Source organism: Trichosurus vulpecula, chromosome 7, assembly GCF_011100635.1.
Source record: "Trichosurus vulpecula isolate mTriVul1 chromosome 7, mTriVul1.pri, whole genome shotgun sequence".
Classification (NCBI taxonomy): Eukaryota; Metazoa; Chordata; class Mammalia; order Diprotodontia; family Phalangeridae; genus Trichosurus; species Trichosurus vulpecula.
In genome coordinates, this window is record NC_050579.1 from 157,978,768 (window position 1) to 157,991,732 (window position 12,965).

The 12,965-nt window shown below is 38.4% G+C and overlaps 1 protein-coding gene across 2 annotated transcripts in view; it reads left to right on the forward strand.

Annotated features, from left to right (window-relative positions):
- SESN1 (sestrin 1) overlaps positions 1 to 12,965 on the forward strand; it is a 123,697-nt gene that overhangs the window by 90,750 nt on the left and 19,982 nt on the right. The window contains exon 1 of one of the 2 annotated variants that reach the window (XM_036767014.1): positions 8,500 to 8,885. The exons of the other annotated variant lie outside the window; for it this stretch is intronic. Coding sequence (XP_036622909.1) covers positions 8,778 to 8,885 — 108 coding nt within the window. The 5' untranslated portion in view covers positions 8,500 to 8,777. Of the gene's footprint in view, positions 1 to 8,499; positions 8,886 to 12,965 lie in introns of those variants that run through there. 2 annotated transcript variants of the gene reach the window in all.

A 12,965-nucleotide genomic window follows, 5' to 3' on the forward strand; every position in this document is an offset into this window, starting at 1 on the left:
TAAGATGTTTTGGTTTGACTTCTTTAATTTAAAATTTTATTTAGTTCTATTTAGGAGATATGATAATGGATTTAAGGCTAGGCAAAATTGTAATGGGCTTACGCTGCCTACCTGAAAAATGTCAGGTTTTATAGAAATTGTTCTTGGCATTATGAGCAAATCAATACAACTATTGTTCTTAGAAGGGCCATGTCCTTCCATTCTTCTAGTCCTCTCTCCTCATCCCTGTAACTTTGTACCCTTTTTATGTTGTTTCCTTGTTTACAATGTAAGTGTCGTGAGGGTAGGGACTCTCTTTGCTTTTTTATGTGTGTTCCTAGAACATAGCACAGTGTTTGCTATGCTGATTTATTTTTATTTTGGTCAATACTGTCCTTAGACTCAGGCAAGGAGGAGAGAGTCTGTGTCAGCTTGCCTGGTCCTGTAGGAGGCCCTATGTTTTGTATTACCTTGCTCATCATACACATACAAAATTATTAAGATAAAATAATAGATGCACCATAAAACAATAATTATAAATGACTTGTATAACCAAGGAAATGTTACCTTATTTATATGAAATATAATATGGAAGAAAGGAAACAAGCATTTATTAAGGTGTCAGGCACTGTGCTGAGTAACATAAGTGTCTGAGGCCAGATTTGAACTCACAGTTTCCTGACTCCAGGCCCACCACTCTGCTGAGCCACCTAGCTTCCTCCTAGGCAAACAGAAGTCAAGAGACTTGCCCAAGGTCACACAGCTAGTAAGTGTCTGAGCCTAGATCTGAACTCAAGTCTTCCTGATTCCAACTCCATTCCTCTCTCCACTGAGCCACCTAGACTAGGCACCTCAAGTACTATCTTTGAAACTTTGGAAATAGTAAATTTGGATTTGGATAAATACTGCTTTATTTTCTGTTCCTTTCAGGCAAAGGGACTAAATCTGCAAGGAGGCAGATTTCAGCTCAATGTAAGAAATTGTTGAGAGGCAACTTGTCTTAGAACAGCTGGCCCAGTCTGACATATGCTTGTTGTATGACCTTGGACAAGTCACTTAAACTTTTGGTGCCCTCAAAATCACTAAAACTCTCAATGTTCTCAAAACTATTTTGCTCATACATCCCTATCAGTAAAAATAAAAATTAAAAAAAATGTTTATTTAATAAATTATATGCATGTACTAGTATGTAATATGTTGCATTTTGAAATGCAAAATAAACATTTATTAATAGTACAAAACCCCTTTTGCTCTTACTAAAATGTTAATTTTAAAAATCTTTATTGATATTAGTAGCATACTTAGTAGCATATTCTGAGCAGTTAACTGCTTTTGATGTCTTATATTTGCTTCCTAGGCTTCCTATCCAACATTGGCTGCTTAAAAATTCCGAGTGCATTACCTAAATTCATAATAAATTAAGCCAGTTCTTCAAGTTTATTTCTAAAATACATCATCTTTATTAAAGTAATTCTGTAGCTATAATAAACTTACATTTCAAAATTCTCCCATCTAGAGAAGGGTACAGATTGACAGCACACGTGCTCATGTGTGTTCATAATATTGTGTTGGATGATGTCTTCTGTCACATAATGTTAAATTAGAGGCTGAATAGTTTTTGTATAGATTAGAACATTTTAATTTTGTACTTTACATGTTTGCACATATTTAAACTATTGTAAAAATACTGCCAAAGAGTATGGTGTAATTTTTAATATGAAAATATTGTTATAAATTTGTATCAACAATTAAAATATAAGTTCCATTTGAGTTCATTTTCTTAAATTGTAATTTTAATGTATTTTGAGGATTCAATACAAAGTGGTTATTATTTTAATTTCAAGAAAGTTATTGTTTCTGAGGTCTCAAAAAGAAGGGTACTATGTAATCTTAAGGCAGTATGAACATTCCGGTTTCTGATTTATTTGTACTGCCAAGACAACAGATATTTTAAAATAACAATTTAAATCTTAATATGAGATACCACAAAAATTATTTTTGAAGTTACCTATTTTAAGAAAATGAATATCATCATCATGGTTTTCTATGAAGGGCTTTTTTTTTTCTTGTGAAATGTGGAAACAGTTCTGATCTACAATAAAGTTTTTATTCACTCTTTTATTCTTTGACATACACTGTTGCAAAAGGGCAATATTTTCAGCTTTTCTTAGAATGCATATTCTTACAGAGATATAGGTCCCCAGTATAGTCTAACTTCAGTATTCCAACTTTTGGATATCATTTACAGAATGGGGTTGAAAATCCTTTCTATTAATGATGTTATCAATATTGTGACCTTTGGAGGGATCATGGGCAGCATAGGAGTAAGGTGAGATTCACATAGTATAAACAATTGTCCTGGAATATCTGATTAAGAGTGTTTCAAATAACTAGGAGATTGGAGTAGAGGGAATCACTCTTTTACTCTCAGTAGTCTAGCACCACTGTTCAGAATTATAATGTTACTAGTCCTGCAAACCAAATTTAGACGGTAGTCATTTTGGCCTTTATATTTCAGTGTTTTAAATACTTTAAATACTTCCTCTGAAAAAATGAACGTTGCAAACTAATTTTTCCAAGTCTTCATCAATAAATCAGAATACCTCACATGAGCCCATGAATTCTATAATACATTTTTTTTTTTGCAGGGGGAAAGGCAGGGCAATTGGAGTTAAGTGACTTGCCCAAGGTCACACAGCTAGTAAGCGTGTCAAGTGTCTGAGATCAAATTTGAACTCAGGTCCTCCTAACTCCGGGGCCGGTGCTCTACTCACTGTGCCATCTAGCTACCCCATAGAGTACATTTTTAATCAAATTGTTTATATAGACAGGTGACCAGCCAAAACTATTTGCCTGGATCTCTGAACACCCTGGGACAGTCCTAGTATTAGTAGTATGTTTTAGACAGAGAATAGTTTTCTATATGGATTTCCTATGCTCCAGTATTCTCGCTGTACAAGATATCCCCAAATACTTTTGGGTCACTTTGTACTTGGTTCTTAAAAATTCGCAATAAGCCAATCAGGGCTTTGGAATAATCAGCAAAAGAAGTATAAATGACCTGATGCTTTGGGGAAACTTGTTCAATAACTATCAGATTGGTACTAAGTTGCTCTTTATTCCTAGGACTTTTTGGTACTCCCTTTTTGTTTCTCAGCCAAAATATTTATTTTCTCGTTGTTGTATATAGATATTCTTAGGGATACATACTTTGAAATTCTTTGTATAAAATACATACACATGTAATTGGCCTACAGTTGGGGAGGAGTCACGATTTCTTCTATAAAGAAAGGTGGGATCAGCCTTAGAGATAGCTGAGATGATAATTGCCTCACTAGTAATCCATGCATGTACTATTTTGAAGCTTTTGAGCTGAGAATTTTGAATTAATTCTGCCCTGCCTCTTCCTTATTTCACAGAAAAGTCATGTCAACTCTCTTGACAAAACAGTGTTGTTCATTATATTTAGAGCATAGAAGCTTATGTTCCTCATCTGATCCAACTTGTATTTTTTGTTATGTTGGACTTATGATGATATAAACAACAAGAAATTCTTTATATTGTCGTCCTTTTGTGGGTTCTGTCTTGCCTCTGATTTGTTTTTCAATCCTCTGTAGCAACCTTTCAGACTGAATCTGTAGTGACCTTTCTGATGTTCAGTTGTTTATTTTTTTCTTTGTGCTACTTTGCCTCCAAGTATTGCTTTTACCTTTTGACTTTTGCTTTAGAACATTTTTGTTTTCTGCTTTCCTTCTTTTCTTTTTCTTAATTGTTGCCTCAGTTGGGTAGTAGGTCAATTCAAGTTTTCTACTGCCCACACTAGCTAGATGGTGATGTAATCTTTCAGTGCCTTTTTGCATATCTTCTTTAGTTCTCTTAAGTCATTTGGGCCATGTTGGTATCCAGAACCTGGCCTTAAGGGAATTCCTTGATGGTTTTGTAGTTCTGACAATAGAACCAGCATATACTGGTAGTAGCAGCTATTAAATTATTGTATGCAAGTCCCAAGGTTTTCTCTTAAAAACCGTGGGATAATATAGTCCATGATGGTTATAGGAGATGCCAGTTTTTTAAAATTACTCTGCTTTCATATATAATTTGTGTCATTAAACTCAAAAGGTTTTTAAAAATTGTAGTGTAAGCATACCCACTTCCTTTTCGGAATCGTTTGAAACATTGGTACTGTTTTTGCCTTGCATTTCATCATTAGTATCAATTTCTAAAGTATGCAGTAAGTAAAACTTTCAAAGGTCTTAGGTTCTTCCATTTTTCCTTCTTCAGATTTTATTAACTACTTAATTCCATTTCTTATCTTGGCTATCCTAATCTAGACTTAAGGATGGAGCTATTTTTCCGTGATTGCTCTGAATTGGTTTACATCAAAAACCAATGTTGTATAACATGAAGTTGGAAGTGCTGTTGACAAAAAAAAAAAGCTACATGAAGACTTTGGCTATCACTTCGAGATCTGTTTTCCAGTTTTATTATGATTTAGTACCGGCACATAATGAAAGTATTCATGTCTTCAATCCATTTCACACCTACTCATAGTTTCCTAATTTAATAGCATCTCCTGTACTAAAGCATTTCCAGCAGGTGGGGTATGGCTATTTAATATCGGATCTGCTGTATTTTGCCTTCTTTTATTCCCAGAACATAAAGGAGTATCACTTGATCGGCTATAGTGTGTCAAGCTGATCATCTTGATGCTTTAGAACATGCACCCCTATGATGCCTGATCTATTTCTTTGCCTCTTAGAAGCAGCTGAAGGACACTGATTAGGTAACTAACCCAGTCAGGGAAATGGCCAGAGCCCAATTCACCAGAATGTTGGGGTACCTGCCAGGCCTTCATAGCTACTACCATAGTTGCCTCACAGGCAATTCCCCTACTTTGACAGGCCCCTCTCTTACCTCCCATGGCATATGCGATGATTTGAGGGAGCTATTGTTATTTATCAATTGGAAAACCTTTCCATGTATGTTACTGTATTTTGTCTATGTCTAGACTGGTGAATTTTCATTGTTAAAGGGAACTCCTCCAGAGGAAACTCCCTTCACCAGTACAGATCCACTCCTCAGCCATGTACACTCTTAGAAAATTGCCTAGCCATTGAGATGTTAAGTGACCTGCCCAGGGTTAGAGTCAGCCTGTCTATTAATAAGCATTACATTAAGCACTTGCTATGTGCCAGCATTGTGCTGAGTACTCAGGGTACAAAGGAAGGCAAAAGACAATCTCTGTTCTCCAGGAGCTCAGAATCTGAGGGAGACCACCAGCAAACAGATATGTACAAACAAGTTATATAGAGAATAAACAGGAAATAATTAACAGAGGAGAGGCACTGAAATGAGGAAGGATTGGGAAAGATTTGCTATAAGAAGTGAGGTTTTAGTTGGGACTTAAAGGAAGCCAGCAGGCGCATAGAGGAGGGAGAGCATTACAGCCATGAGAGACAGCCAGAGAGAATGCCAGAAGCAGAGATGGAGTGTTGTCATCGTGAAATAACTGGTGTCACTGGATCAAAGGTATATGAAGGGAAGTAAGGTGTAAGAAAACTGGAAAGATTGGGGCAGGGGGAGAGCAGTTTACTTATGAAAGGCTTCAAACACCAAACAAAGGATTTTGTATTTGATCCTGGAGATGATAAGGAGCCATTAGAGTTTATTGAGTATAGGGGTGACATGCTTGGCCCTGTGTTTTAAGAAAATCACTTTGGCAGCTGAATTGAGGATAGACTTGAGTGGGTACATTTGTGGCAGGCGTTCCAATTAGTAGGCTATCACAGTTGTCCAGGTGTTAGCTGGCAAGGGTCTGCATCTGTGTGGTGGCCATAGTTACAGAAAAGAGAAGGGGGCATATTCAAGAGATGTCACAAAGGCAAACTCAACAGAACTTAGCCATAGATTGACTGGGGGGTGGGGTTGGGGAAGGGAAGGTGAGAGTAGTGAGGAGTGGAGGTTGATACCTAGGTTGTGAGCCTGGGGAACTGAAAGGTTGATGGTACCTTCTACCATAATAGAGCCATTATTTGTCAAAGGCAGGTCTTTAAGCCAGGTCTTCATCAAGGGGAGTTATTTGGTATGCCATTAAATCCTAGGTCTGGGATCCCATCAAAAAACTAGGTCTAAATTATAAAGATTATAGGTCAAAATTATGTTTTTTGTTTCTTCTTTATCCTCCATAAGGCCTAGCATAGCACTAGCAAACCATAGACAATAAATAGTTGTTAGTTTGGTAATGATTGGTTCCAGGGATTATTGTCTGTTATGTTTGTTAGCAAGTTGGAGGAAAAATCTAGAAGAAAATCAAGCTCTTTATCTGGTATGTTAACATAGATACAATATGAAATACATTTGTCTTTGCCTTATATGTGTTTATATATGCACACTTTTTTGAACATGGAAATGTGGGTAAGGTCAAAGATAAATTAAAACTAGAGGTAATGAAGATGACAAATAAAAATCTGGTCCTTCCATTCCTAACATGTAATTTTTTAAAGAAAGTCTTCTAAATAAGGTCGACAAGTATTTGAAGCACAGATCTCCTCTTTTGAGAGTTTAGGATGAAGTAAAAGAAGATGATGAACAGAACATAAAAATCTGTCATAACAGCTTCCACGAGGCTCCTTCTCACTTTGTCCCTAATGAACATTCTTAGGGTTAGGTGAATTGATGGATACATGTTATAACACCCTAATCAGGTAGAGTAGGATTTGTAATAAGAAGCAATTCACTTGTTTTATTCTACAGCTTTTAGATTAGATTCCACGGGTAGCCATATTTTTAGCTCTGCCCTAAGAAATTGGTATTTATATGGTTCCCCATTCCACCAGAAAATGAGATTCTTTTGTGTCTTCTCATCCATGCTTTATATTCGCACATACTCTTTGGTGAGAATTTCCATCTTTTTTTCCTGTTTTCCTTTTTCCCTCATTCTGCCAATTCTGACATATAAATGTTAATTTGTGGATGTTTCATTGTCAATCTCAAACTAATAAATTTAACCTTTTTAGAAAAAAATAACTGAGTTATTGACTGAGAGTATTATTGACATACTGTCATTCTATCTTTATTCAATTAATAATCATTGAATGTCTGTTATGTACCCTCTCGGTGCCCACAACAGTATATATAAACACACTAAATAACACAGAATTTTAAAGTAGAAGCAATGTTTAATCTTATATGTGCATTCATCTAGAAAAAGATATATAGAAAAAATTTGAATTTGCTACTTCATTTATAATGCACCTTCATTTTGACCAACAAAAAGAAATAACTATATTTTCACTTATTCCTTTAAAACATAGACAGTTTCCAAATTCCTAAAGGGCTGAATGTACTTAGTCTGTTTCTGAGTGACAGACAGTAAAACTGCCGTTCACCAGGTCTAAAACATATTCACATTTTGAGTCCTTTCACCATTTTGGTCCCTAACTTGCTAGGCGACCTTATGCTACTCTTTTAAACTTTTTTCATCTCCAGAATTGTACTATTTTACACCTACTTTTCACCTGGCCGTGTAAGTATTGAAAACACAGTGGCTTCAGAAACAACCATTAAAAAAGAAAAACTACCTTAAAGTTTATCTCCATATTTCTTTATTTTTGTCAATGTAATTGTCTCCAATTTTGTGGATAGTCTTTAACTGTTTAGGCTAAACAGAAATATCATTCATCTTTGGCTAACCTGGTGATGATTTTGCCAGAACTTAACTAGTCTGATTCCTCTGGACCCTTGCTTTTAAATTTTTTCAGCTTGACAGGCCCTCCCTCATTGGCACAGCATTTGAGATCGACCCCATTTGCAGCCAAGGAAAGGAGCCAAAATATTCGGGTTCCAGATTAAACAATTTCCCTGACTTGCTTGGGTGAGGTTTTTACATCCTTTCCTAAATTCATCAGAAAAGTACTTCCTTATTAATCAGAGATATTGTGAGAGTAAATTAATCATTCGTGAAGCTTTTGTATCCACTTGGAAGACCAGAGAATTCAGAGGTCTGCAAATGCACATCATCGCTGAGGGAAGATAATATTAATAGTTGCTTCATGGCCTGCCAAAAATAAATTTTAAGTGGAATTTAGGCCATCTTGTACCCCACTTTTTCCTGTATTCACTGGCCCACATGTCAGCTCTGCTGAAGTGGTAAAGAAGGGAAATTTCTGATTTGTATAAAGAAATTTGAAAATGATTCATCCGTGGCATTTGCGGGTCAGACCAGATGTATACCGAAGCGTTGGGTTTTGCCCCACTAAAGAAAGTGTAAGAGTGGGCTGGGATGAAGGAAGGTGGTTGGCGGGGGGGTCAGTCAGTAATCAGACCCTCTTGGACGCTACCCTTCGGTTTGACTGAACACGTTCCCGGGACGGGAGAATCTGCTCTCCATCGCCGCTTCCCGGCCCTCCCTCCGGAGTTGTTTTTGCCCTGGTGGTGTCAGACGCTCCTCTGCCAGCCAGCCACTCTTTGCCCCAGGGGCGGGGCGCCCCAGCAGCCGCCCCCGCATTGGAGAATGGGGCTGTCAGCGCCCAGAGACAGAGGCGGGGGCTGCTCGTCTTGTTTGTTCCCGGCCTCTGGATGCCAGGCCCCGCCCCCACGCCTGGCGCTGGTGAATCCTCTGCGCTGACTCGGGCACCCGATGCCCAGAGCTCTCTCTGCTGGGTGGCTGTGCGAGCCCCCGGAGCAGGAGCTGCAGGAGCGGCGACCGTGCTGCCAGCCGCACGCCTTCCCCGCTGCTGCCATTTGCAGGCTGGGCTCGCGGGAGACTGTTCCGCACGGACTGTAGTCGAGGAGCGAAGATGCGCCTGGCGACGGCAGCGAACGCGGCGTACACGGCCACCCTGGCGGTCACGGAGCTGCTGGGCTGCAAGCAGTGCAACGGCGGCGGCGGCGGCGGAGCCGGCGAGGTACCTGGCTGAGCGGAGCGGACCGGGCTGTCGGGCGGTGCGGCCGCGAGGGGCTGGGGATGGAGTTCCGCGAGAGGGGGTGCTTGTGCGGAGCCGAATTTTCTGCTGGGAGTCACGTCATGGCCCCTTAGCCCTGGCTCTGTTAAAACCCACACCGCCGCCTAACCGCATCTAACCCGGGAGCTCCTAAAGCTCCGGGAAAAGGAACGGGCTGGCCGGCCCTGTCCGCGCCCCTGCTCTGGGCCAGCGGCACAGCTGGCTTCCTTCTCGAACCTGGCCCATTGGTCCAGTGAAGAGCTGTTTACCCAAGGTGTAATCATATTTATGCCCTCCTCTAGCAAAACTTAACCGAGGCTGGAAAGTAATGTTGCTGTAGGGTGCTTAATCAAAGCCAGCCTCCTTAAATTTAAAAACCTTCGAGGCTGTCGAACAAGCCCCAACAAGTCAGAAGACCCCAAACCCTTGATCTTGGTAAAACACTATATGGGTTTTTTGCCTCATCCTTTGGTAGTGTTTGCTCTTTCATTGCTTTTTTCCTTCTATTTATGGTAGGTTTTTCCTATTAATGCCTTTGAATTACTTGCTTGAATAACGTACTATCAGTTTGGCAATCACTTGTTTGTCCAAACGCTCTCTCCTGCCCCTGAGGTGGTGTTTAGAATAGACTGGCAAATTCAGAAATTATGTTTCGGCCTAAAGTGGTTACACATGAAACTAGGGTGGGTGTATTGGTTAATACTGTTTGGAAGTAACCACATAACATGAGCTATGTCACCATTGACAGACTTGAAGATAGAGAGAGATTCAACTGGGGGAAAACTGCAGTTGTAAATTTGAGTTGAAATCAGAATTTTTTTTTGTTCTCGATCCTTGCCCTACCTAATCTAAGAAAATTGTTTGAATCAGTCTTTTCCATGCGGCTTTGTCAGATAAAGGGACATAATTTGAAGTTAAATACTTATATTTATAAGATTATGGATTCATTTAAGCATTTGCTTAAAAGGAGAGTCCTAAACACTGGAAGTGTTAGAAAATTTTGTTTTCTCTGAGGATTATAGGAGAGTACTGTATACTTTCAGTCAGATCTTTATGGGTACATGACCAAACATGCCTTTTGTTGGACAATAGAACAGCTTTAAAACATTTTTTCAGATGCTCCAGTTTTAGAAGTTTTTCAAAAAAGCAGATTGGAGAAGTATTGCATTAATATTTATAACTTCTGATTAAGGGTGTTGTAATATAGTTTATCATTTGAAAAGAAATAGGTGAGCCCTCATAGAACCCAGTTAGATCTTGGTTTTCGTTTTAGTGGTGTTTGTGTATGGAATACTGAATAATCTACCTAACTAAAAGTTTTCTTAATTTAGCCTAATAAATTAGAAGCCAAAAGGATAAATTTTGGATTTTAACTTGATTACCATGCCCACAGAATTGTGTTTTAAGAAAACGGGCTCTTTTCCAGGTGTACCTCATTGTAAGAGCTCAATGTTATGGGAACCTGGGTTTATACTAAAAATTATAGGTTCATAGTTTTAAAAATGGGAGATGCCCATAGTCAGTTAATACAACCCCCTCATTTTACAGCTAAAGAACCAAGTTGGGGAGAAATTAAGTGACTTATAAGTGTCAGTCAGGATTCAAACCCAGGTCTTCTGACAAACTAGGGAGTAGAGATTTTTGGTTTTATATAAAACTTTCCTGATTTATAAAAAGATTAACAAATTCTTTTAAGCATCCTTAATGTATTTGGAATATGAATTGATTTTGATAGAGCATTTATAAATGTGCCAAGAACAATGCTATACTTTTACACCATCTTTCAGGAACATACTTGTTTATGAAATGACACACATAGTGATTCCTATCCATGAATTTTTCATGTCTCCATGGTTGTCAGTGAGAACTAATTCATCTTCCCTTATATATTCTTGGAACAAAGAAGGCATCCAGGTGAAATGACTTGTCCAGGGACACATAGCTGGTTAGTGGCAGAGCCTGTTATGGAGCCCAGCTCTCCTGACCCCCTCATCTAGATTCTTTTCATTACACCATGCTACAGTGTTTTGAAAGCAGTGAAGTTTTTTGAATGAAGCCTTAATAAAAAGCGAGTGAAGTATTAGGAAACAGTTAAGTCTAGTTTCATTATTTCTAAATAATTTATTAGTAGTGTGAATAAATCAGTACTAATTCTGTTGATTGTATTTTAAATTCTTTTCAAATAGTAATACTGAGGAACCTGCATGAATTGTTATTATGACTCCACTGGGGCCAAAACATTTTGGCAAGTCATGGTAAAAAATCAAAATTGTTAAGTTTGTTGGATTTTAAAAAAACACCCAACTTACCGACTACTTCTGGTATGATGTAAATGATCTTAATAATCATATCCCCTGGCATTTATTATAACAGGGTCGGTTTTTAATTTCAAAATATCTATGCAATTACATAGATAAATCTTTAACAACTCAGAAACATCTGATTAGAACAGAACTTTGAGGAATCAGACAGTGATTTATAGTATGATAGGGCAGTTTGTACACTTGTATTGTCATCATTTATTAAGAATTTACATTCTGATTCTGAAAGTTAGATCCTCTACCAGGTTGTGGAGGGGCTGCTTCTGCATATGGAGAGGGAATATACATAATGAAGAAAGCATAGTTCCTCGAAGAATTGATGATGTAATTCTGAAAATTACTGTCTTAGTGTTATATTGTACTTGGCTACGTTGTTGCTTTTTTCCAAGATAACGCTACCTGTAGTTATTATTAGTTCAGTGTAGAAAGGACTATTAATCCTCTCCCAATTCCCTCTTTTTATACTCCTGAACAGCAAGAACATGTGTAATTTATATTGCCGTTACCAGCTATTGCTCTTTTAAAGTCCTGTCCCTTTAGGCACATAATGCATTTTAGAGTTGCTTGCTTAATAGTTAAAGATCCAAGACTTCATCAGTACTTTGTCTCCCCAGGGGCTGCTCATCCTTTTCTAAGTCTTGGTGTTCTCTTCATGTGGCCAAAATAATTTATCATTTGTGGAACCAGCCCTCTGGTGATGGGACATCTTTGTGAACTTAGCTGAGGGAAGCCCTCAGACTCCCAACCTGCAGCTCGGCACCAGGCCTGCACATGAAAGTTTTCTGGCTTAGTGCAGGGCCAGCCGTAGCTTGTGTTCTACTGGTAGAGCTTTTGAGGACCTAGGGTTTCCTTCACACAGCTTGAAGGCATTGGTAGGACCTTAGTGGAAGCCATCTTTATCAGATAAACAGAGAAGTATTCAATATAAGTGAATAAACAGCCACTGTTCACCTTTAGTTACCTGTACTTGTTCTATTATAACTGGTTTTGAGGGAAATCTTTCTAGCATGTATTTCCCCTTGCCTTTTTAAGTGGTATAATGAACATAATTTAACCTTTTTCTGACTCCAAGTTACTATTACTATTGTAAAGAAATAACTGGCATATAAATACCACGTGACTCTCAGAAACCATTGTGGTATGAAGAACTCATTGTCATTATACCAATTGCCCTTAGACCACTGGATGTTTTTAGTTACTGTGTCTGCTTTTTATAGTTTTTCTGTCTCTTAACTTCCTCTCTGACCATCTATCCCTGCTGTTCTAGCAGCACCTTCCCTTTGCTTTGCTTTAGTATCCCCTGCTGTAAAAGGGGGAATCATAATAATCAGACTAACTACCTCTCAGGTTATGGGGAAAATGATTTTGCAAAGCTAGCTGTGACTACCAGGAGGTAATCTAAGTTGTTAGAAGTGTGTTAGGACCTTGTGACATCTAGTGTAGTTGATTGTTCTAAAGTTTTTCTTTTCTCCTTCCTCTCTCATTGTGAACTGGACTCTTAAGTAAGGAAGTTGTGGGCTAAGTGACATTTTTCTGTAGTTCTACTTAGTACACACTAGGGGTCTTTGTCAATAGGTGGGGGGTTTTGGCTGCAGCTCTCATACCTGTCTATGAAGCATTTTCAAAAGCTTATAACAATACTATTGTTCCTCCAACTTCTGTTAGATTGCTGCCAACCTAGGTAAGAAATCAAAGATAGCTTAGTTATCTCAAGTTATACTGC